The sequence below is a fragment of the Crotalus tigris genome, unplaced genomic scaffold (assembly GCF_016545835.1).
Source record: "Crotalus tigris isolate CLP2741 ecotype Arizona unplaced genomic scaffold, ASM1654583v1 scf7180000018553.2237530, whole genome shotgun sequence".
NCBI lineage: Eukaryota > Metazoa > Chordata > Lepidosauria > Squamata > Viperidae > Crotalus > Crotalus tigris.
The window spans coordinates 1,538,076-1,563,789 of NW_024097074.1; the positions used below are offsets into that span (position 1 = coordinate 1,538,076).

A 25,714-nucleotide genomic window follows, 5' to 3' on the forward strand; every position below is an offset into this window, starting at 1 on the left:
ACATATTGCTAACACAGCATTATTCCAGTAATTATGCAGACACATCATTATTTTAGTGATTTTTTTCATTATTCCACATTACTTGGGCAGGACAGATCCTGAAGCTCAAAGCTCCAAATATTTTGGCCACCAAAGAGAAAAGAGGTTGGGAAAGATCGAAAGCAAAAGGAGAAGGGGAGGGCAGAGGATGAGATGGTTAGATGGGGTCACCCACGCAAGGAACGTGAGTTTGGGCAAACTCTGTGAGATGGTTGAGGACTGGGGGGGGGGCTGGTGTGCTACGGTCCACGGAGTCATGAAGAGCCAGACACGACTTAGCGACTGCATAACAACAATAAAACTGCAGTGTATCGTGGAGTTTATAAGGCTCCAATTCTCCATTTGCAGAAACTTCTGCCACACCGTTGCCTTCTAATTCCTAACTTGTGGGCTTCAGATCTTCCAAGGGGAATGGTGGCTTGACATCCACGCAGCTCCCCTCATGGGCACTGTATGGATTTTCTTGGTACTTGTCCAGAAAAACTCACGCTATTCTACTAATATGAATTGGAGGTGCGTACAAGGGACTTATTTCCTTTTATGTGGGATGTTAGGGAGGAACAAGACGAGCCTGGTGGTGCAGTGGTTAGAATGCAGCATTGCAGGACATTTTTGCCCACTGCCAGGAGTTCGATCCTGACCGGTTCAAGGTTGACTCAGCCTTCCGTCCTTCCGAGGTCGGTAAAATGAGGACCCAGATTGTTGGGGGGCAAAATGCTGATTGTGTGAACCGCTTAGAGAGAGGGTGCAAAGCACCGTGAAGCGGTATATATATCTAAGTGCTACTATTTTGTTACTATTGAATTTATAGTAGCTAAGAGTCCTTTTTTTCTCTACATTGAAAAAGAGAAGTTTTGAAGATGATGCGTTCTGCCAACTGTTTTTCAGGAACTGGGGAGTGAAAATTCTATTATTGGGGAATAATTCTTAGTCTCTGGTAGTTTGTTTGTTTTTTTAAAAAAAAATCAGATAGCATTTGTTTTTTACTGGAAGATGACTGTTGATTAGAATGGTCTATGGTGAGCTATCTGGACTAAATAGATTAGCTTCCTACCTTACAGTAACTGATTAAGGTTTGTTTGTTTTTCCACGTTTGAGCTGGTCTTTGAAGTGTTGCAAATAAAAAAAATAAACTATCTAACTACTTGAGCTGCTGCGAATCAGTGAGAAAAAGTCTCTTCCCATCATTGATTTAGACCCACAATGTTTGCCTATCAAATAGAAACTCACTTTCTGTAATTATTTACAAATTGTGCTCAGCCTTCTTTCTGTAACATGGTGGAATAATGGCACATATAATTTTAATAGCTGCCAGGTAGCCACCTCCTTGCTTTCCACCCACTGATTTCCTCAATTCGTACCAAGAGTAACTATTGCCCGTGTTGTAAAATATTTTATGTAATTTGTTGTTGTTGTTGTTTTAATTTGGAACGCATAAATATGAAGGAACCATTTGTAAAGTTACTGCTGCCACCTAGTGGTTTATGTACTGCTATAGCCGCCATGTACATTCTTACGTGCAAAGCGCAAATTGAATATAGAATATAGAATAACAGAGTTGGAAGGGACCTTGGAGGTCATCTAGTCCAACCCCCTGCCCAGGCAGGAAACCCTATACCACTTCGGACAAATGGCTGTCCAGTCTCTTCTTAAAAACTCCCAGTGTTGGAGCTTTCACAGCTTCTGGAGGCAGGTTGTTCCACTGGTTAATTGTTCTAATTGTCAGGAAGTTTCTCCTTAGTTCCATGTTGCTTCTCTCCTTGATTAGTTTCCATCCGTTGTTTCTTGTTCTGCCTTCAGGCGCTTTGGAGAACAGCTTGACTCCCTCTTCTTTGGGGCAGCCCCTGAGATACTGGAACACAGTTAATTCAAAACAGCAAAGAAGTACCTTTCAAGCAACAGAGAAGAGCAACAAAGATGATTAGGGGACTGGAGGCTAAAACATATAAGGAACGGTTGCTAGAATTGGGTATGACTAGTTTAACGAAGAGACGGACAAGGGGGGACAGGATAGCAGTATTCCAATATCTCAGGGGCTGCCATAAAGAAGAGGGAGTCAAGCTATTCTCCAAAGCGCCTGAAGGCAGGACAAGAAGCAACGGGTGGAAACTAATCAAGGAGAGAAGCAGCCTAGAACTAAGGAGAAACTTCCAGACAGTTAGAACAATTAGCCAGTGGAACAACCTGCCTCCAGAAGCGGTGAATGCTCCAAGACTGGAAGTTTTTAAGAAGAGACTGGACAGCCATTTGTCCAAAGTGGTATAGGGTTTCCTGCCTGGGCAGGGAGTTGGACTAGATGACCTCCAAGGTCCCTTCCAACTTTATGATGATGATGAAGACTACCTGGATACTCTTAGAATGAGGCACTGAACGCTTTGGAATAAACGGGAATAAGATTTGCTCCAGAACACCCTTTATTAATAATACACTGTATACTGCATCACCTTTGTATTATAATAACTAGTAATAGTAATAGTAGTAAAGTTGGAAGGGACCTTGGAGGTCATCTAGTAGCTTATCCAATGCTATGTAGCTTATCCAATGCTCGTCATTACTACAAACCATTTACCATTTAGTGATTCCCACGTGATTTCGCCTTCTTTGCGTCTAGCTTTTACAAACAGCATATCTGTTTGATTCCTCAGCGATCTCATTTTTAATAGCTAGGACATGATCCTCCAGTTGCTTCAGCTGATCAGCTTTTTGCTGTTTGATCTGGTTCAGATCTTGTATCTTCTTTTCTAGAGCTGAAAAGACAAAAGCAATGCGTGCGTTGAAATGTAGGCCTTGTTAGGCATATACGCGTACCCGAACCAACCGATGGTATAAAACTCAGTAACTTCCCAATTACGTGTCTTGAGGCCAAGATCTATTGTCTGCTTAGCTTCCTTAAGGGTGTAGAATTTTAGATTTTTGGAATTGAAAGGGATCTACGCCCCGTCCAGGAATTTACATTTACATTGTCAGACCATTGTCAGAAGTGTGTGTGTGCTCTAATTCGATACAAATAGGGAAGAGCATTAAAACTATTATGGTATTAGAACTGGATTAGAAAAGTCTTTTACAGGAGCAAAAGACAAATAGACTTTATGGCTAAGCATATATGTAGGTGGATCTCTGTGCATGCTCCTGTGGCGTGTAAATTACCGGTGATTCTTTTTGCTTTCTGTGCGGTCTCATGGGCCAGTTCTTCTGCCTCTTTTTTCAACCAGCTGAGTTTCTGCAAGATTTCTAAGGTAAGTCCGCTGGTCAGAAATTTGCCTTGCAAGTTGCTGAATTCGTGTTTAAGATGAGCAAATTCCTAAAAAAAAAAAAAAAAAACAAGGAGTGCAGTCTGTATGAATGTACAGGCAAGGAATTTGATGTGGAGGACCTGTATCTGACTGATTGCCACACAATTGTTGTCTAATTCTATACTGTTCTTATTTTGTCTATTGAATTGGATTTAGTGCAGTGGTTCTCCACCTGTGGGTCGGGACCCCATTTGGGGTCGAACGACCATTTCACGGGGGTCGCCAAACAACGCAGTCCGCCATTTTTTTCCCCTTTTCGTTAGCTGTGCTACTCCCTTTTATTCTATTGGCTTTTGAAAACCAATAGAATAGACTCTCTTGAATAGGAGTCTAATTCTATTGGCTTTCCAAAGCCAATAGGAATTATCCAGGCTGTCTCTGCCCTGCTGAGCCCGCCAAAAGTCCCATTCTGCAAACGGTGCTGCACCAGTTGAGTAGTCCTCGACTTACAACTGGTTGAGTAGTCCTCGACTTACGACCGGTTGGGGGGTCGCAGCATTAAAAAGGTTGAGGACCACTGCTCTAAGCTAAACTCTTCCATTGTTCCAACTGTGGGCCCATCCTTATTGCAGCTGAGTTCATATAATAATGATGATTATGATGATGATGATGATGGTGGTGGTGGAAGGGACCTTGGAGGTCTTCTAGTGCAGGGGTCCCCAATCCCCGGTCTATGGACCAGTACTAGGATCTGGCATGCCAGCAACCGTCCGCACAAACAAGCAAAGCCCCACGTTTTTCAGTCCCGTTGTAACTTTGAACGGTTCACTAAGTGAACTATTTTTTGTTTACTTTTTTCTTTTTTCTTCCCCTCCCCTTCTCCTCTTACCATCCTACTTCCTCCCTTCACCTTCCTCCCCTCTCATCCCTCTCAAATATAGCATAGAGGAAATGCCCAAGCAGCATCTCTCTCATAAATTACCATATCTATATTATCCTATTCTACCTATTTACCCACCCACCCACCCTCAACCCCCCCCCTCACTTCCCAGAGCAGAGTACAGGGTTAGTAATAACAAAATTAACAAGAAAAAAGAAAGAGAGAGAGAAAAAATCATACTTAGCCCTTAACTCCCCTTAAATTATATCATCATAAACAAATCTCTTATACAACATTTACTATAACATTTACTCATAAAATAAATGAAACTTTATAGTTCCATACTTCTTCTGAATATAATCTATCCATCTTCTCCATATAAAAATATATCTTTCTTGTGTATGATCCTTTCAAGAAGCAGAAATTTTTGCCATTTCTGCTAAATTAGAAACTTTAAATATCCATTCTTCTAAAGTAGGCAACGAATCTTTCTTCCAATATGAATCTACTAATAACCTTGCTGCAGTTAATAAATTCAACATTAAAATAAGTGAACTATTATAAGTCAAAGGACTACCTGTATTGCAGCAAGGAAGGAACAGGCTGCACACTGCTACCAACCCTGAGGATTTTAATCCCTAATTCCCCTTTTGTAAAAGATGAGTGAAGCACCTAGTGCAGGGGTTCCCAACCCTTGGTCCGTGGACCGGTCCTGGTCCGTGGCATGCCAGCAACCGGTCCGCACAAACAAGGAAAGCCCCATCCGTGGGACGCAGGCAGCACACAAAACCACACACTCTCTGGTCTGCGGAAAAACCTCTCTCCACGGAACCGGTCCCTGGTGCCCCAAAGGATGGGGATCTCTGATCTACAGTTTGAGTTGGGATCCTGCAGTCACACTGAGGGGAGGATACTATGCCCCATTTAAACAGAGATTCCCGGCAGACGCCATGTGAAGTGCGAATGCTGTTCAGGATTGTCCATTGCTGACGTGGTAGTTCAAAGCCTGACCCCCTTTGTTGTGGGGTCATAGAATAGAATAGAGCTGGAAGGGACCTTGGAGGTCTTCTAGTCCAGCCCCTACTGAAGCAGGAGACCCTACACCATTTCAGACAAGAGACTGTCCAGTCTTTTCCTAAAAACTTCCAGTGATTGAGCACCTACAACTTCTGGAGGCCAGATGTTCCACTGGTTAATTGTTCTCACTGTTAGGAGGTTTCTCCTTATTTCCAGGTTGCTTCACTCCTTGATTAGTTTCCATCCCTTGCTTCTTGTCCTGCCCTCTGGTGCTTTGGGAAATAAGTTGACCCCCTCCTCTTTGTGGCAGCCCCTCCAATATTGGAATACTGCTATCATGTCACCCCTAGTCCTTCTTTTCTCTAGACTGGCCAAACCCAAATCCTGCAATCGTTCTTCATATGTTTTAGTCTCCAGGCCTCTAATTCCCTTAGTTGCTCTTCTCTGCACCCTTCCTAAAGTCTCAATATCTCTCCTGCAGCGCAGGGACCAAAACTGGATGCAGCACTCCAGGTGTGGTCCTACCACTGTTTTATCAAGTGGTCCTCACCGTTAACACAATCCCGACTTATACGTCTTCCTGTTTTCTTAGCTATTCACGGTACACGCAGGACTCTTTTTCCAACACCAAAGTTGGGAGTTGGAAATCAAAATACAAAAGTTGGAAATTGTAAATCAAAGCTCCGGGGGGGGGGGAATAAACAAGGGCATTTAAATGGCGTTTTACCTTATTACTTTCTGCCGCTTGATTTTGGGCTTCTTTTGCTTTTGATCTGGCACCTGCGGCTTGGATTCTGTTCGTTTCCATTTTGGTCTTCAGGGAACTTATTTCCTCTGTCAGCTTGGACTGTTTTTCTGGAAAAACCTGCAACTCAGTGGCAGCCTTTTTCATTTGGTTCTCAGCCTGCGTCCCAGGAAACATAACATTATTAGAGGACAGTCACTTAAATAGGAGCCAGCCGTGTGCTGCAGCTGCCAAAAAAGCCAACACAGTGCTGGGCTGCATTAACAGAGGGATAGAATCAAGATCACGTGAAGTGTTAATGCTACTTTACAACGCCTTGGTAAGGCCACACTTGGAATACTGCATCCAGTTTTGGTCACCACGATGCAAAAAAGATGTTGAGATTCTAGAAAGAGTGCAGAGAAGAGCAACAAAGATGATTAGGGGGCTGGAGGCTAAAACATATAAGGAACGGCTGCTGGAATTGGGTATGTCTAGTTTAACAAAGAGAAGGACGAGGGGGGACATGATGGCAATGTTCCAGTATCTCAGGGGCTGCCCCAAAGAAGAGGGAGTCAAGCTATTCTCCAAAGCGCCTGAAGGCAGGAGAAGAAGCAACAGATGGAAACTGATCAAGGAGAGAAGCAACTTAGAACTAAGGAGAAACTTCCTGACAGAACAATTAACCAGTGGAACAACCTGCCTCCAGAAGCAGTAAATGCTCCAACACTGGAAGTTTTTAAGAAGAGACTGGACAGCCATTTGTCTGAAATGGCATAGGGTTTCCTGCCTGAGCAGGGGGTTGGACTAGGTGACTTCCAAGGTCCCTTCATTATTATTATTATTATTATTATTATTATTATTATTATTATTATTACTATTATTATTATTATATTTAAAAACAAATTAAACATCACATGCTTTAATTTACAATCTTTAAGTTAATTGGGGATACCTTTGAAATTTTTGACACAGTTTCTTCTATTTTCTCATATGAAGTTGCCAAGGCATCTTTGGTTTGTCTCTGAGTGTCGTCGACTTCTTTCAAGTCGGTTATTATTTCGTCAGGCGCAGTGAGAGCTTTCGTTCTCTCCCTGAGTTTTAAAAAAATAATAATCATGAGCCTGCTAGGGTTTATTAACTGGAAGTAGAATACGATAATGAGAGAAAGAAAGAGAACCCAATGAACGAACCAAAATAAACCTTTACTGCAAGTCATTTACAAAGGTGAACAAGGATAGAGCAGAACATTAGAGTAACAAAAGAACTTCATCGTGGTTGCGTTGCTCAGGTGACATCGGTTTTCTCACTGAACGGTCGAAAACCTATCGTGGGATAAGATTAGCCCAATCAGAAAATTCATTTTACAGGGATTTGCATTTCACAATCACAAATACCACATTGTTGGGGTCCTTGATGCTCTCTGAAGCCGGTTGTTTTCTTGCAGACGTTTCATTACCCTAGTAGGGAACATCATCAGTGCTACAAGGGAGGGAGAGAAGGAGAAGAGGAGGAGGAGGAGGAGGAGGAAGAAAGGAAGGAAGGAAGGAAGGAAGGAAGGAAGGAAGGAAGTGAGGGAGGGAGGGAGGGAGGGAGGGAGGGAGGGAGGGAGGGAGGGAGGGAGGACGGACTGTGGGGTCCTTGGTGCGCTCTGAACTTGGTGGTTTTCTTGCAGACATTTCATTACCCAACTAGGGAACATCATCAGTGCTAGAAGAGAGTGGGGGAGAGAGAAGAGGAGGAGGAAGAGGAAGAGGAGGAGGAGGAGGAAGGAAAAAAGGGAGGGAGGGAGGACAGATTGTGGGGTCCTTGATGCTCTCTGAACTCGGTTGTTTTCTTGCAGACGTTTCATTACCCAACTAGGGAGCATTATCAGTGCGTGAAGGGAGTATGGTTTGTTCTCATTAGCCACTCCCTTCTAGCACTGATGACGTTACCTAGTTGGGTCATGAAACGTCTGCAAGAAAACCACCCAGCTCAGAGGGCACCAAGGACCCCTCAGTTCAACCCCGAGCTACAAATAGGTTCTTCTAGCCGTACAAATCAGAAAACACCGGACTTACTCAGCTTCTTTGGCTTTCTTCAAAAGCTTTTCTGCCTCTTCTTTGGGTTTCTTTAAGTTTCTGATATATTCCGTGCTGTCCTCACATTGTGTCACGAGACTCTGGAGGTTATTGAGCAGGTCTGGCAGCTCCTGAGGTCCCTTGTGCATCTTGATGCCCAGAACATAATTGGCAACTTTTTCTATATCCTCAGGTGGGGCACTTTCCTCTTAGAAAAATAAATAGAGAGTCACGTAGGGCCAACTGCTTTGCCTCCTTATATACTGCTTCTCTAAGTATTTTATAGTGTCAGCAAATGGCCCCCCCAACAATCTGGGTCCTCATTTTACCGACCTTGGAAGGACGGACGTCTGAGTCATCCTTGAGCCCCGTCAAGATCGAACTGCTGGCAGTCGGCAGAGTTAGCCTGCAATACTGCACTTTAACCATCGCACCACCAGTCAATAAAGCTACGATGCCATCTTCTTTACCTACATACCGTAGTGGCCAAAATGGTGGAAACCTTTTGGGAAAAGTGTACCATAGAAATGCCATCTTTGGTTAAGTTTCCACCCATTTTTCTTCTAATTTCTTTATAAGTGTAGCCTTGTTCACTTAATAATCCTATTTTACATCACTTTCTGGGCAACCGGTCAACTCTTTGCACCATGACTTTAATTTTATTACGTTTTACAAGCTCACTAAATGAAAGAACACAACAAAACCCAGCCAACTTGATAGCCATCACATAACACCCTGACAAATGTCCTCCTCTCAGCTTCAATCCATGACATCAATAACTGAATCCTACTGTGATCCGATTGGCTTCTTGCCAAAACAAGATGACACCTGATTGGCTCTCTAAACACTCGCACTCATTGGCTACAATCAGATGAAGAAAAGCTACCTGAGATCAACCTAAGCAAGTTGTGCTTCCTTTTTCTGGTTATTTGGCCATAACTTTTCATAGAATACAGTACAGATAATTGAACAATCTTGGTTGCTTTACACTCTTGATTAAATTATCTTTCCATTTATATATAATTTTATGGTACTACTCAAAAAAGAAAGTGGTGTTATTAGCCATCCAACCTCAAAAATACACTTTTCCCAAAAGGTTTCCACAATTTTGGCCACTATTGTATAATAAGTCATTCCAAATTGCTATGAAATAGCAACAGCACTTAGACTTATATACCGCTTTGTAGCACTTTACAGCTCTCTCTAAGAGGTTTACAGAGTCAGCCTATGGCCCCCAAACAATCTGAGTCCTCATTTTACCGACCTCGGAAGGATGGAAGATTTGAGTCAACCTTGAGCCCTGTCAGGATCGAACTCCAGGCGGTGGGCAGAATTTGCCTGCAATACTGCATTCTAACCACTGCGCCACCCGCTAACAATAATAACATTTTATCATCTAATTGTTCTTTTTGGTACATTGTTTTAGATCAATTTTTCTTAACCTCAGCGACTTTAAGATGGGTGGAATTCAATTGCCAGAATTTCCCTACCAGCATTATGGATAAAAGTTGGGCAGCTACCGTATTTTCAGGCGTATAAGACGACTTTCTAAACCATGCAAATCTTTTCCAAAGTCAGGGGTCATCTTATACGCCCAGTCGTCTTATACACCGGAAAATACGGTAATTACTTATTAGATCTAAGATGGCGGTGCCTGGATCAGCTGCGGCTGCATTGGCTACGAAATTTCATTTTGATGTATGCCGATTGGTGTACTTTCAAAGTGACAATAAAGTTATTATTATTATTAGTAGTAGTAATAGTAGTAGTAGTAGTATTCTGTTTGTGTACATAGACATTAGCATATTATTTATTAGTATACTGTTTGTGTATATACATACCACACACCCCTCCATTTTTATAGTGCTATAACATATCTGAGTTACTTTGAACCGTCAATTCTTGGTACGAATGGCTGATTAAATATGAGCTCAATCGGTTTAATCAAAAATGGGCTACAATTGATATAAATAATATCATTTTCATTTTGTTAACGTGCCGGCTATGCTGACTTTATTTTGCATGACATGGACTGAAAATGGGAGAGAAAGAATAACACATTTACCCAGCAAAAAGTTCCTTAGTTGCTTGATAAGTTCTTTCATGCTTTCTCTTTCCTTTTCAATTTGATATTTATTTTTCTCCAGTTTTCCATGTATCGTCAATGTTTTCTCCTTAGTGTCTTCAGTCATCTTCCTAATACTTTTGATCTGTCAGAGTACATTTAGATAACTTTTTTTTTTCATTATCAGTTTCACTGGTGAAAAAACAAACAAACCCCAAAGGTAATGATAATGTTTCACTCATAAATTCTAGATCCATTTTCAGTTCTAACTCTAAGCCTGGATTAAAGGAAAAAATTGGTCTCCTTTTTTTTTAAAGCAACTGACTGAACTCATGCAAAGGCCAGAGGTACATATTTTTCTGGGGGGGGGGGGAGAGATGTCAAAAAGTTAAAATTATCAGGTGAAAAAGATCAACTCCACACCCAAAGGTCTAATTAAACTGATTCATTGCTAAACAGCCTATGCATCTTCTCAAATAATAATAATAATAATAATAATAATAATAATGATGATGATGAAGAAGAAGAAGAAGAAGAAGAAGAAGAAGAAGAAGAAGAAGAAAAGAGGAAGAGGAAGAGGAAGAGGAAGAGGAAGGAGAAGAAGGAGGAGGAGGAGGAGGAGGAGAAGGAGGAGAAGGAGAAGGAGAAGGAGAAGAAGAAGAAGAAGAAGAAGAAGAAGAAGAAGAAGAAGAAGAAGAAGAAGAAGAAGAAGAAGAAGCAGCAGCAGCAGCAGCAGCTGCTATTCTGCTGTCTCCAGGCACTGCCACGGATAGTGGATGTGGCAGTGCCTGGAGACAGCAGAATAGAAGAGAAAGAACTGGAGAAGAGAACAAAATACAAAGACCTACAAATAGAAATAGAAAGACTGTGGCAAAAGCAAGCAAGGGTAGTACCAATAGTCATAGGCGCCTTGGGTGCAATCCCAAAACAACTGGAGCACCCCTTGAACACCATTGGCATTGACAAATTCGCTATTAGTCAATTGCAAAAGGCGGCCTTACTAGGAACTGCTTCCATCCTGCGACGATATCTGTAATACCATCAAATATCCACATCTGCCTATCCCAGGTCCTGGGTAAGGACTCGATAGGTAGACAAAAATGCCAAATCCAGTCTGAATATCTGGCTGACTGTGCGATGATCAATAATAATAATAATAAAGTTGGAAGGGATCTTGGAGGTAATCTAGTCCAACCCTCTGCTCAGGTAGGAAACCCTATACCATTTCAGATAAATGGCTGTCCAGTGTCTTCTTAAAAACTTCCAGTGTTGGAGCATTCACCGCTTCTGGAGCCGGGTTGTTCCACTGGTTAATTGTTCTAACTGTTAGGAAGTTTCTCCTTAGTTCTAGATTGCTTTTCTCCTTGATTAGTTTCCATCCGTTGCTTCTTGTCCTGCCTTCAGGTGCTTTGGAGAATAGCTTGACTCCCTCCTCTTTGGGGCAGCCCCTGAGATACTGGAGCACTGCTATCCTGTCCCCCCTGGCCCTTCTCTTCATTAAATTAGACGTACCCAATTCCAGCAACTGTTCCTTATATCTTTTAGCCTCCAGTCCTCTAATCATCTTTGTTGCACAGTATTAGCATGATAAGGGTCTATGGGATTCAAGGAAGTTCATTTGTGGCTATGTACAGATTCTAGGTTGATCCTTATTTTCACTCCACCCCCAGGTTCTGCCCCTCCTTCTCCTACAAAATGATTGCACAAGTGAAGCCACAGTTTAGACTTTTTTTTTAACCTCCCCCTCTCCAAATGAATTTGCCTGGGGCAAATAGTTTTTAAATACCCACATGTTAGACATATATAGAATCTGAATCATGATATTTCTAGTATCTATTTTTACCGTTCTATGCCCGTCCACCATGAATGGGTGGTTGTTCATTACTGCAGGAAAAAATATAGAACTGGAGGAAACCACGCACAAATGAAGCTAATCAGGGAAAGATGGATGGGAATAAACAAAGTCAGTGTAGTTCTCATCCCACACAATCTCTACATTCCTGATTTGTGGGTGCAGTACGGTTTCCATGCTGTTTCTGTAATTTTTAAAAAATTAGATTCTTTGTGCTGGACCTGGAATATTTCAGTTCTGAGAACATTTAGCACTGTAATATAAAGCAGAGATTCCCCAACCTTTTGGGCACCAGGGACCAGTTCCGTGGAGAGAGGTTTTTCCGCAGACCGGAGGGGGCATGGTTTTGTGTACTGCCTGCATCTCGCGGATGGGGCGTTGCTTGTTTGCGCGGACCGATTGTTGGCATGCTGTGGCCCAGTACTGGTCCGTGGTCCGGGGGTTGGGGGCCCCCGATATAAAGGATCTGCGTTCTCCAGGAAGAGAGCGGGAAGCTCGTGTAGACATCTGGAAAAAGTTGCTCTTCTGGTGCAGACCAACTACAGTGTTGGAGTCTCATTCGTAAACCCCATACAAATGGAACAATTTATTAGCTAGATCATTGTTCTTGAGAACAATAGTGCAGGAGCCACACGTTATGATAAATCACTGAAAATGTTCTTCAACAAAGAACAGGTCAAAGAAACAATGGTGACGTGGGCGATAGATCTAGGACATAATATTAATTTGGATCAGTGGCAGCAGGTGTGGATGCGAAACAATAAAATCACATTGGCGTCAACATATAAAGAGAATTTGTATAAGATGGCTTACAGATGGCATCTCCCTCCAGCCAGATTAGCCAAAATGTATAATGGATATTCATCTATGTGTTGGAAATGTAAAAAAGAAAGGGTCACTTTTTTTCATGTTTGGTGGACATGTAGGAAAGCACAGGTGTATTGGCATATGGTCTGGGAATGGGCAATAGAAATGACTATGCAAAACATTCAGTACAAACCTGAGACATTGCTGTTAGGAATACTTGGAAAAAATGTACCGTAAGTAAAGATGACACATACTTATTCATTCACGTGGTTACAGCAGCAAGGATATTATTTGCTCAAAAATGGAAAGCTACGCAAATTCTGCGCAATACAGAATGCATGAATACATGAATTCTGCGCAATACATGATTTTCTGAATTAATGTTTCCCCGAGTGGGGAAACATTAATTCAGAAAATCACGTATTGCGCAGAATTAGACAGGATAACTAAAAGATTAAAAAAGCAGGATGAATCAGACTTTTATCAAATATGGAATACATTTTATAGATGGTGGGGGAAAAATGGAGGTCATTGTAATGAGAAAAGTCAAGATTGAGATTAGAATGATGTTCCTGTAAAGAGATTTATTTGTAATTAATGTAAATATGGACTGAGATGTTTGTCAAATGTTGATTTACCATGTTCAATGTTTTTAATTCCTTTTTTTATTCAATAAAATTTTTTAAAAAAGAAAAGAAAATGTTCTTCAACAACATCAGCAGTGACAAATTGCACAAAATTGTGTGAAATTCCCTTGGAAATTTCTTTGCTACTTTGCCTCCAGACGTTGTGGGTGCTCCAACACTGGAGGTTTTTAACAAGAGGTTGGACAACCTTTTCTCTGAAATGGTATAGGGCAGGGGTGTCAAACTGCCGGCCCGCGGGCTGGATGCGTCATCTGGAAGCCGCGCCCACCCCATTGTCGGCAATGGCAAAACCGTCCCGATACGTTGCGCAACGCCACGTGACGTTGCGAGTTTGACATGTCTCATATAGGGTTTCCTGCTTGAGCAGGAGGTTGGACTAGAAGACCTCCAAGGTCCTCCCAGCTCTGTTATTCTGTATTCTACTATTTTTAAGAGAGAGATCATCATGGGATGCGTTAAAGATCAAATCCAATTTCCATCATTGACTTATTGGGCACGAACACACCTCTGTCTCTCAGCCTTGGTGTCAACACCTTTACAACAGAGCACAATCAAGGAAGTAAGAATTACATAGCTCCCCATAAGAAGCTTTTAATACAAGAATTAGCAGTAAGGTGCAAAATTTGGAAAGAATAGGAGTTTGCAGACCTCTGAGATCATTAAGGTAGATCATATTTGGAAGTTCTGGATGTCTTCTTCACAGGATTTCTGTACCTTAGCTGGACTGACTGAGCTGCCATTTATTTGATGAGCTACTAACAAATTCTTTAATTTGTTGATGGTTTATGTCTAGAGTGCCTCTGGTTTTGTTGTGGGTGCTCCAACACTGTTGTGGGCGCTCCAACATGTGGGTGCTCTAACACTCTTTAAGAAGAGATTGGACAATCATTTGTCTGAAATGGTATAGCGTTTCCTGCTTGAGCAGACTAGAAGACCTCCGAAGTCCCTTCCAAATTTGTTATTCTGGTTTCTTCCTCAGCTTCCTAACAAACTTTCACAATTAGGTCCCCATCTATTAACTGGGATTAATGCGATCTGTCTTTTGCGCACTGCTGAAAGAAAAATCAGGTCTAGTTCCAAGCCGGGAGTAAGATGCTGGAAATAAAATGGAGGCTGGCTGCTTAGGAAAGAAGGTTTAATGGTGAACAGAACCAACCGCAGCATGTAGTTCTGGGACAGCTGACAAATTGATTTGATGAGTACAGGGATTTTGATACAGTTTTACAGCATCTCGTCATTTGGAGGCTTGCTTTGTGTGCTTTTGTTATTAGATTTGTTTAGCTTGTTTCGCAAAGGCTAGCAATGGGTCTAAAATACTGTCTTCCTTGGGTTTTAATCCTGTCAAACAAATGTAATTAATTTTACCCTCTTATCTTTAGTCTGTCTATTGCAGTGGTTCTCAACCGGTCGTAAGTCGAGGACTACTCAACTGGTACAGCACCGTTTGCAGAATGGGACTTTTGGTGGGCTCAGCAGGGCAGAGGCAGCCTGGACAATTCCTATTGGCTTTTGAAAGCCAATAGAATTAGACTCTATTCAAGTTGAGAACCACTGGTCTATTGCCTCCATTAGCTCTCTTTGTGAATCAACTGGCTTGATTCAATGTTAAAAAGGATTGGGGGGAACATTATTACCACAGCACTTTGAAAACCATGAAACCTTTTGAAGCTCAGAAACTTGCCACAAACACAAGTGTTAAACATACGGTACCTTATTCTGAAATCCTTGCGTCTGATTGATTAGGTTACTTAACAGCAGGTCCGTGCGCTCGGCCTTTCTAAAGGCATTGATAGAAAGAGGGTATGCCCCATCACAATTTGGATCGCCACAATATTTGTTGCCCTGCCTGTCATGACACAAAGCCCCGCCACACTCTGCCACGGCACACGACACGTTTCCTGGCATCCCACACACCTGCAGGAAAATACAAGCCAGGCAATTCATACCGAAGTGGCCAGCAAACACATTATTAAGTGTGTTTTCATTCTGCAACCCAAATTTACTGGGAGATGACCAAGATTAATTCACATTTCACTACTTCATGAGCATTGAATATTTTTTTAAAAAATAGTGTACAGGTAGTCCTCAACTTACACCAGTTCATTTCGTGACCGTTCAAAGGTTACAGCAGCACTGAAAAAAAATAACTTACAACCGGTTCTCACCCTTACGACCGTTGCAGTCAGGGTGATCCAAATTCACATGCTTGGCAACTGGTTCATATTTATGACGGTGTCCCTGGGGATCATGTGATCCTCTTTTGTGACCTTCTGACAAGTCAATGGGGGAAGCTAGAATCATTTAACAACCGTCGTGTTATTAACTTAACAACCATAGTGATTCATTTAACAACTGTGGCAGGTAAGATCATCAAATAGGACAACACTGAACAACTTTCTCGCTTAGCAACCAGAAATTTGGGGAGTTCTGGTCGTAAGTCGAGGATTACCTGGACAATAGTTAAAATCACAGTGATTGAATAATATGTCTCAGGACAAGTGATTGAATAATATGTCTCAGGACAGCTTAATACAGTGGTGGCGAACCTATGGCACGTGTGCCAGAGGCTGCACTCAGAGTTCTCTCTCTGGGCACGCGCGCCATCGCCCCAGCCCCGCTTCCCTCCACGGCCCTCTCCTCACCAGCAACCCCCCTGGAGGAGAGTCGCCCCTGGGTGCGGCCCACGCGGAACAGCGCAGCCAAGGACATGGCAGCCGGGCAGCGGGGACAAGACTCCGCCCTCACGCCCCTTCACGTGCAGATGATGCTGCGGGGAGCGGGCAGAGGGCGTGGCCACCATGGTGCTGCTGGGCTACCTAGGCGATCTGCGGCAGGCCATGGAGGCAGTGGGTGGCCCGTGGGGCGGGGCGGGGACGATGGGGGGGAGTTGGGCACTCAGTCTCTAAAAGGTTCGCCATCACTGGCTTAATATAAGGACAACATATGTGATATCTCATTAGCTCTGATCCTGATGTATCCCCTTCTAGGTGTTTCTTTTTTCCAAGAAATTAATTATCTTACTTTTTCATTTAGGTCTTCGATTTCTGAAACTGTGAACGTCCTCAGCTGATCCAGCGTAATGTTTTCCTTTACGTCCAGGTCGTTCAGGAGGGCAAACACCTTGTTCCTTACGTTTCCTCCATAAGCTATGATGGATTTGGCTCCCTGGATTCTCTTCTCAGCAGCCAACGTAATTTGATAATAATTCTTTATTTTGTTGAAAAAATCTAAATCGAACGACAAGGTCATTTAACCAGGGCGCTTCCCACAAGACATCAATAAATTGAGCAAATGTAAACTTAAGTACTATAATAAGAGTAAACCCTTTGTTATCATTTACAGTTTTTTTTATTATTAATCTTTTTACCGTATTTTCTGGCGTATAAGACGACTTTCTAAAGCGTGGAAATCGGCGCCGAAGTTGGGGGTCGTCTTATAAGCCGAGTCGTCTTATATGCCAGAAATTACGGTAGTTTCCGGTGTATAAGATGACTTTCTAGGCATGGAAAGCAACGCCGAATTCGGGGGTCATCTTATATGCCGAGTCGCCTTATATGCTGGATATGTTGCTGCAATTAAGGACAACCGGTTCTCCGTGTGGATGCTGCTTCCGGAAGTCCGTTCTGGGCAACAAAAAATTGCGAACTGGCTGAATTCCACCACTGGTTATAAGTCAAGGACTATCTGTGATTTAAGGTTGCTAGTTATATGAATATACTTTACTTTGGCCTGTCTTATTTGCTGCTTTCCAGCTGTGTTGGTCTACAATTCCCACATTTTCTAGGCATAAATAATTATCTGGTTGTGGGACGATGGGTGTTACAATCCCACGTATCTAGAAGACTTTAGCAGCAGGCTGCTATATATTTTACGCCATAATTAATACAAAAATTAACACAAAATACAAAAAGTTCACTGTTTTCAATCACTAAATGAACGATTGTTAAATTGAGGACTATCTGTAAAAAGCATCCGTCCCCAAATGGTTTGTGAACAAGTTCTGTTTTTGAGCTATTAGAGAAGATGCTTTGAAATGTTTTCAATTGGTGAAAACTTTTAATTTTTAATTCCTGGCCTGCTTACCTTGGAACTGTAGGTAAGTCATCCCGCAATGCAGATCTTTTCTCTTCTGCAGGGTTTCAGAAAGATTGTCAACATCTTTGTGTAGGTTTTCAATTACACGGTGGAGATCAGGAAACTGATCCAGTGGTCCAGGTTGCAGAAACATGTGAGAAACTTTTTGTCTAAAAAGAAAAATAGGTCAACGATTACGTTAGATTTAACGTTAAGATTAGCGCTTGACCTCACTTTAGTACATCGCTCGATACTGGATCCATTTGTCTGTTTTTTTTTCCAGAAGTGGCACTTGAGTGTACACACATAGACTTGGAGATCCTCTGAACAGCATTTAATTAAAAGTATTTGCAAGTGATGTATTCAGGGGTTCAAAATAAATTTCATACAGATATATGATAGGTTGGCAAGGAACGTAAATTTGGACCACACCATTCTGGACCCTTTTAGAAATTAAAAGATGTCAACATTTAATCCATCCATCCATGCATACATACATACATATTTATTTATTGTTGCATCAAGCTAGTGGAGAAATCAATTCTTTGGGAAAAATAACGTCAAACATCATGAATACAGGTCATCCTCGACTTACAACGGTTCATTTAGCGACCGTTTAAAGTTACAACGGCCCTGAAAAAAGTGACTTAGGGCTGTTTTTCACACTTACGACCGTTGCAGCATCCCCAGGGTCACGTGATCAAAATCCGGACGCTTGGCAACGGGCTCGCATTTATGACGGTTGCAGTGTCATGTGATCCCCTTTTGCAACTGTTTGACAAGCAAAGTTCACGGGGAAGTCAGATTTACTTCTGGTCCTAAATTGAGGACTACCCGTATTTATACCGGTGATTTTTAGAAAGTAGGAAACACATAAACCCGCATGAAGCATTAGTACCGCTTTGTAAAGCCTTAGTAAGGCCACACCTGGAATACGGCATCCAGTTTGGGTCACCATATTACAAAAAAAGATGTTGAGACTTTAAAAAAAAAAAAAGTGCAGAGAAGAGCAACTAAGATTATTAAAGGTCCGGAGACGAAAACATGAAGAACGATTGCAGGAATTGGGTCTGGCTAGTCTAGAGAAAAGAAGGACCAGGGGTGACATGATAGCAGTATTCTAGTATTTGAGGGGCTGCTACAAAGAAGAGGGGGTCAGCCTAGTCTCCAAAGCACCAGAGGACAGGACAAGAAATAATGGATGGAAACTAATCAAGGAGAGAAACAACCTGGAATTAAGGAGAAAGTTCCTAACAGTGAGGACAATTAACCAGTGGAACAACTTGCCACTAGAAGTGGTGGGTTCTCCATCACTGGAGGTTTTTAAGAGTCTGGGCAGTCACTTGTCTGAAATGATATAGGGCAGCGGTTCTCAACCTGTGGGTCGGGACCCCATTTGGGGTCGAACGACCATTTCACGGGGGTCGCCAAACAACGCAGTCTGCCATTTCCCCCCCCCCTTTTCCTTAGCTGTGCTCCTCCCTTTTATTCTATTGGCTTTTGAAAGCCAATAGAATAGACTCTCTTGAATAGAGTCTAATTATATTGGCTTTCAAAAGCCAATAGGAATTGTCCAGGCTGTCTCTGCCCTGCTGAGCCCGCCAAAAGTCCCAGTCTGCAAACGGTGCTGCAAGTTGTCTGCAGCGAAGGCGAGCTGTCTGGACATTTCCACCCCTCCCTGCTGAGCAACTACTAAAAATGTAAGTAAAAGAGGGCCAAAGGTGGGAGGTGGGAGGCCGGCGGACGCAGGGAGGGTTGCTGGCGCATGTGGGGCCCGGCGGGTGCCTTATCTCCCTTGGGCTGGGCCAGCTGGTGGCCCATCCGGTGGTTGGCCTGCGCTGTCTCTGCTGCTTGCCAGCTATGCCTCGGCCGGCGCAGGGGGCGGCACCACGCATGCGCAATGCTCCTGGGCAGGAAAAGTCCTCGACTTACGACCGGTTGGGTAGTCCTCAACTTACGACCGGTTGGGGGTCGCGGCATTAAAAAGGTTGAGAACCACTGATATAGGGACTCCTGCTTGAGCAGGGGGCTGGACTAGAAGACCTCTCCAAGGTCCCTTCCACCTCTATGATTGATTGATTGATTGATTGATTGATTGGATGGATGGAAGATTTTTAAGAAGAAATTGGACAACGATTTGTTGAAAATGGCATAGGGTCTCCTCCTTTTAAGCAGGGGGTTAGACTAGAAGACCTCCAAGGTCCCTTCCAGCTGTATTCTGATCGACCCAGATTTATTTATTTATTTATGAGACTTATATACCGCTTTAAGTGCAAGCACTCTCTAAGTGGTGTACACCAGTAAGCAATGTATATATATATATATATTTACATTGCCCCCAACAATCTGGGTCCTCATTTTACCTACCCCGGAAGGATGGAAGGCTGAGTCAACCTTGAGCCGGTGAGATTTGAACCGCTGACCTGCTGAACACAGTCAGCTAAAGTGGCCTGCAGTACTGCACTCTAACTGCTGCGCCACCTCGGCTCTCTTCCAGCTGTACGATTCTATGAAACAACTTACCTAATATTGTCCTGGACTTTTTTAATATTCAAGAGCACCTCGGACGATGGGAAAGGCCTTTTCAAGACCTTTCCTAGGTCAGACATTTTCTTTTCATAGCCCTTAAAGTTGAAATCGCAGCCCGGCGTTGCTTTCCTCTTCTCCGCGAGCGTTCCCGCGAATTTCAATAATTTCTGGATTCTCCGCGACAAAGAACTCATGACCTTATCCCACCGATCAAAGCAAACGTGACAGCGAGAGCAGGAGGGGAAGGCTTGATTGCGGTTGCGCGCGCACCGATCGCAGCGCTCCCCAGAGACTCCAGTGCGGCAATGACACACTCCAGTGTCCTTATCACAAGCAGGAGTCAGAGTGCCCTCCTTGTGACACTTGCATTCTGCCGAGGAGAGAAACAATGGTGTTCAATTGGTGAGAAGGAAAAGGCGGAAAATAAATAAATAAAGCAAGACAGGCCGCCCTCGACTTACGACCAGGACTGAGCCCAAAACTTTTATGTTGCTAAGTGGGAAAGGTGTCGAGTTTTGCCCCATTTTATGACTTTTCTTTGCCGCATTTGTTAAGCGAATCTGGGTCCTCGTTTTACCGACCTCGGAAGGACGGAAGTCTGAGTCATCCTTGAGCCCCGTCAGGATCGAACTGCTGACAGTCGGCAGAGTTAGCCTACAATACTGCACTTTAACTATCGCACCACCAGTCAATAAAGCTACGATGCCATCTTCTTTACCTACATATAGTAGTGGCCAAAATGGTGGAAACCTTTTGGGAAAAGTGTACAGTAGAAATGCCACCTTTGGTTAAGTTTCCACCCATTTTTCTTCTCATTTCTTTATAACTGTAGCCTTGTTCACTTCATAATACTATTTTACATTGCTTTCTGGGCAACCAGTCAACTCTTTGCACCATGACTTTAATTTTATTATGTTTTACAAGCTCACTAAATGAAAGAACGCAAAAAAAAACCTAACCAACTTAGCGATAGCGATCACATAACACACCGACAAATGTCCCCCTCTCAGCTTCAATACAGGACATCAATCACTGGATCCTACTGTGATCTGATTGGCTCATGGCCAAAACAAGATGACACCTGATTGGCTCTCTAAACACTCATACTCATTGGCTACAATCAGATGAAGAAAAGCTACCTGAGATCAACCTAAGCAAGTTGGGCTTCCTTTTTCTGGTTATTTGGCTATAACTTTTCATAGAATACAGTACAGATAATTGAACCAACTTTGTTGCATTACATTCTTGATTAAATTATCTTTCCATTGATATATAATTTTATGGTACTACTCCAAAAAAAAAAGTAATGTTATTAGCCATCAACCCTCAAAAATACACTTTTCCCAAAAGGTTTCCACAATCTTGGCCACTACTGTATGTATGTTATGCCATAATTAATACAAAAATTCTTGGACTCATTAAACTTTATAAGTCTAACAAACTCAGTCTACTTACCGATACAATCGATGCCATAATGATTTTCAGCACAGATGTCACAACGTCTTCCGGCATAACCTACTTCACATGAACACTGACCTGTAAGCTGTAAAAAGGGTGTGCAGTTAGAGATTTGCAAGGGGGAACGTAAGCGAGGTCATTGTGCTTCAGCCAGATCCTGTTGGCTGCAAATCACAGCTTGTTTCATTGTTACAAATTGGCCCTTCAAGGTAGTCCAGACAAGAAGCAGAACCATGAATACTAACTCTATTGCAAGGTGGTTTGTTGTTGTTCAGTCACTAAGTCATGTCCGACCCTCCACGACCCCATGGATCACAGCGTGCCAGGCCCCCTTGTCTTTCACTGTCCCCTGGAGTTTGCCGAAATTCACGTTCATTGCGTTGATGACCCTATCTAACCATCTTCTCCTCTGCCGTCCCCTTCTCCTTTTGCCTTCCATCTTCCCCAACATCAGGGTCTCTTCTCCAAGGAGTCCTCTCTTCTCATTTGGTGGCCAAAATATTTGAGCTTCAGCTTCAGGATCTGTCCTTCCAAAGGATGGTCTGGGTTGGTTGCCTTTAGGATCGACTGATTGGATCTCCTTGCAGTCCAAGGGATTCTCAAGACTCTTCTCCAGAACCACAATTCAAAAGCATCAATTCTTCGGCGCTTATGGTCCCAAATCTCATAGCCATACATTACTATTAGGGAAACCATAGCTTTGTGTTGGAATACAGTGTTCATGCATCTTGTACAATTATAGCTGTATTCAGTAGAGATATATATTATTCAACCAGTAGGTGGCAGTGTTTATACATTTGTAGTTGCATCTATGGCATACACCAGGGGTCCTTAACCCCTGGTCCGTAGACCAGTACCAGGCCATGGCATGCCAGCAAGCGGTCCTCACAAACAAGGAAAGCCTTATCCACAGGATTCAGGCAGCACACAAAACCACGCCCCCTCCAGTCCACGGAAAAACCTCTCTATGTAACTGGTCCTTGGTGCCCAAAAGGTTGGGGACCTCTGATATACACTATGTCTTTTTTCTGAATAAAGTTTCCTGCTTTCTTGTCGCAGTTAAGGAGAAAAGCACATGTGGACTGTGCATTGTCTGTTCTGTAGGGCTTTGTTGTTCATTGCGAAGTCGTGTCCGACTCATTGCGACCCCATGGACAACGTTCCTCTAGGCCTTCCTGTCCTCTACCATCTTCATTGAAGCTCACGCCGACTGCTTCAGGGACTCCATCCAGCCACCTCCTTCTCTGTCATCCCCTTCTTCTCTTGCCCTCCATCTTTCCCAGCATTAGGCCCTTCTCCAGTGAGTCCTTCCTTCTCATTAGGTGGCCAAAGTCCTTGAATTTCAACTTCAGGATCTGGCTTTCTAAAGAGCAGTCGGGGTTGATCTCCTCTAGGACTGACCGGTTTGATCTGCCTTGCAGTCCAGGGGACTCGCAGGAGTCTTCTCCAGCACCATAGTTCAAAGGCCTCCATTCTTTGGCGCTTGGCCTTTCTTATGGTCCAACTTTCGCAGCCATACATTGCAACTGGGAAAACCATGGCCTGGACTATGCGCACTTTTGTTGGCAGGGTGACGTCTCTGCTTTTTAGAATTTCTAACACCTTGACAATACAGACCTTTGTTGGCAAGGTGATGCCTCTGCTTTTTAATCTGCTGTCTAGGTTTGCCTTAGCTTTCGTCCCAAGGAGCAAAGCATCTTTTAATTTCATGGCTGCCGTCACCATCTGCAGGTAACAGAATCTTGCAAGCACACTCACCTTTACAGTCCAAGACACTAGGGAGTGTCCTTTCTGAGATGTTTACCATGTCCTCCCTCCTTCTGAGGGCAGAGAAATATTATCCATGCTGCTTGGCCAGTTTGTAACTCTTCCTCCAGCCTCCCAAGCTCATTCTCACAGACCATTATGTATTACGATAAGATGATTCAGTTTAATACATTTTAGGTCCCTGGCCTTCCACCATATCCTTTCATTTTAAAAATAAAGCAAGAAGCTCAAGAATCTTGCCTGATCACAAACATTGTTTATGGAATGTTTGGGATGGCAGCCACAGGGACAGCAGCCTCTTCTCTGGACCATGTTCCAGTAGCCAGGAGCACATCGGTCACACTTCTCGCCTGTCACATGAGGTGAGCAAGGGCACTGGCCCGTGGTCTGATCACAAGTGCAAAAGTCACTTCCAGGTGGGCATTTTGCTGGATTCACACCCGAAAGGTTGCAGTTACATTCTGAAAAGACATCGTGATAGAAGGATGATCCAAGATTTAAGATCAGAGCATCAATCAAGAAGCAAACTATACCCCAATCAACAAATTGCCAAACAAGTTAACAGTAAACAGCCTAACCAAAGATCACCACTACCAACACTGACAAGGTAAGCCACTAGAATATAAACTGAGAGCAAACCCCACTCCTTACTAGCACTGATGATGTTATCTAGTTGGGTAATGAAACATCTGCAAGAAAACAACCAAGCTCAGAGAGCACCAAGGACCCCCAGATGATCAAATTAGCAAATATTTTCCTACTACCATGTTTAATTAATTAACATTTATCTCTGGCACTGTTCCAGTTGGTTCTGGTGCCAAGAAAGACACATTAGGGTTCTTCAAACAATTTCCTTTATTGTTCTCCATCTAGAGACAGAAAACTTGCCAAACTAAAGAAGACTACTTGCGCATAAAACGTATATTCTGGAAACTGTTAGGGAGGAGCTGTCTTCACCCTCTTTCTCTCACATAAGCTAAACTTCGCTGTCTCGTGCTGCTCTGGCATGCAGCCCCTCCCTCTCTGCTGAAATCCAGACTACGTTCCACCACAATTACTTACTTTCACAATTCCTCAGAAGTGCTGATCCAAAGTAACCAGGTTTACAGAATTGACAGTTGGGTCCATGAGTGTTGTATAAACATTTCAAACACTCTCCAGTGTCCTTGTTGCAAGACTCTGGGTCTGCCATATCCGTGTTGTTGTTGCAGGAACAAGGAAGGCATTGACTTGGGGCTACCCTTGGATTCCCATAGAACCCACTGGAGCACTCATCACAGCGGTCACCTACGAGTGTGAAAGTCACACACAATTACAAATCAGTTAAATGTACTGATAGGTAGGTTGGTTATTACAAGATTAATTTTTCCAGCACAAACCAACCAACCTGTTAATTACTAGTAAAAGCCCATTGGATCAAACTGCTGGAATTCATTGTTGGAATGTATTTCTATGCAACAAATACAATAGTATTCAGTCAGTAGTTGGCAGTATTTACACATTTGAATCTATAGTATATACTCTATGCTCTTTTGTCTTAAGTAGAGTTTCCTCTTTCCTGTTACAGTAAAATAATTGAGCAGTAAAGCACATGGTGACTGTACTCTTTGGTGTTTTATATAAACAGAATTTCCTACACAAACACTTAGGTTTCCTGCTTCCTCTTGCTTTAGAACATAGCATAGCTTCCCAAACAAGACATGGAATGATATGATATTGTTGTGAATCTTTAGCCACAAAGCACAATCTATAGATGGTGAGTTTCCTACCTGAGTATCCCGCAAAGCATTTGCAGACTAATTGTTTGGTCCAAGGGTCTTGGAAGCAGGAATGCGCAAAATATCTCTTGCTGGTTGGGGAATCTGGGCACATGCAAGGACGACAAGGTTTTCCTTCCAGAGGATTTCCATAATACCCATCCAAACACCTGCACCAAACATAGTAAATAGTGAATATTTTTTAAAAAATACTACATCGCGTAAAATAGCTAAAACGTCATCTTAGAAAAGTAATCAGTCTAAATAAGTACTACAAAGACAGAGCGTATAAACCAGTGGTTCTCAACCTTTCTAATGCTGCGACCCCATAATACAGTTCCCCATGTTGTGGTGACCCCCAACCACTTATACATCACCGGGTGCCAGGGGCGTGGCCAAAGAAAAGGGAAAAAAATGGCGGACAGCCTTGTTTGGCGACCCCCGTGAAATGGTTGTTCGACCCCAAATGGGGTCCCGACCCACAGGTTGAGAACCACTGGTATAAACATATTGTGATGGACTGTGCACCTGGAGAAGGATTAGAATTAAAATAACAGAGTTGGAAGGGACCTTGTAGGTCATCTAGTCCAACCCCCTGCACAAACAGGAGACCCTACACTATTTCTGACAGAGGGCAGTCCAATCTCTGCTTGAAAAGTTCCAGTGATGAAGCTTCCACAATGTCTCAAGGCAACTTCAGTTCCATTGGTTGATTGTTCTCACAGTTGGAAAATTCCTCCTTGTTTCTAGGTTGAATCTCTCCTTGATCAGTTTCCATCCGTTATTCCTTGTCTGGCCTTCA

The 25,714-nt window shown here is 43.0% G+C and overlaps 1 protein-coding gene across 4 annotated transcripts in view; it reads right to left on the reverse strand.

Annotated features, from left to right (window-relative positions):
• The window catches only part of LAMB4 (laminin subunit beta 4), a 59,740-nt gene that overhangs the window by 3,921 nt on the left and 30,105 nt on the right, over positions 1 to 25,714 (reverse strand). Inside the window, exons 22-36 of one of the 4 annotated variants that reach the window (XM_039354493.1) lie at positions 24,925 to 25,082; positions 24,218 to 24,442; positions 23,396 to 23,616; positions 21,386 to 21,473; positions 19,925 to 20,300; positions 17,411 to 17,571; positions 16,349 to 16,554; positions 15,038 to 15,241; positions 10,022 to 10,166; positions 7,957 to 8,164; positions 6,849 to 6,987; positions 5,897 to 6,073; positions 3,187 to 3,340; positions 2,609 to 2,786; positions 1,862 to 1,891 (exon numbers count right to left, since the gene is read on the reverse strand). In XM_039354493.1, coding sequence (XP_039210427.1) covers positions 2,647 to 2,786; positions 3,187 to 3,340; positions 5,897 to 6,073; positions 6,849 to 6,987; positions 7,957 to 8,164; positions 10,022 to 10,166; positions 15,038 to 15,241; positions 16,349 to 16,554; positions 17,411 to 17,571; positions 19,925 to 20,300; positions 21,386 to 21,473; positions 23,396 to 23,616; positions 24,218 to 24,442; positions 24,925 to 25,082 — 2,602 coding nt within the window. In that variant the 3' untranslated portion in view covers positions 1,862 to 1,891; positions 2,609 to 2,646. Of the gene's footprint in view, positions 1 to 1,861; positions 1,892 to 2,413; positions 2,787 to 3,186; positions 3,341 to 5,896; positions 6,074 to 6,848; positions 6,988 to 7,956; positions 8,165 to 10,021; positions 10,214 to 15,037; positions 15,242 to 16,348; positions 16,555 to 17,410; positions 17,572 to 19,924; positions 20,301 to 21,385; positions 21,474 to 23,395; positions 23,617 to 24,217; positions 24,443 to 24,924; positions 25,083 to 25,714 lie in introns of those variants that run through there. The other 3 variants (XM_039354492.1, XM_039354491.1, XM_039354494.1) reach the window with 3 other exon arrangements.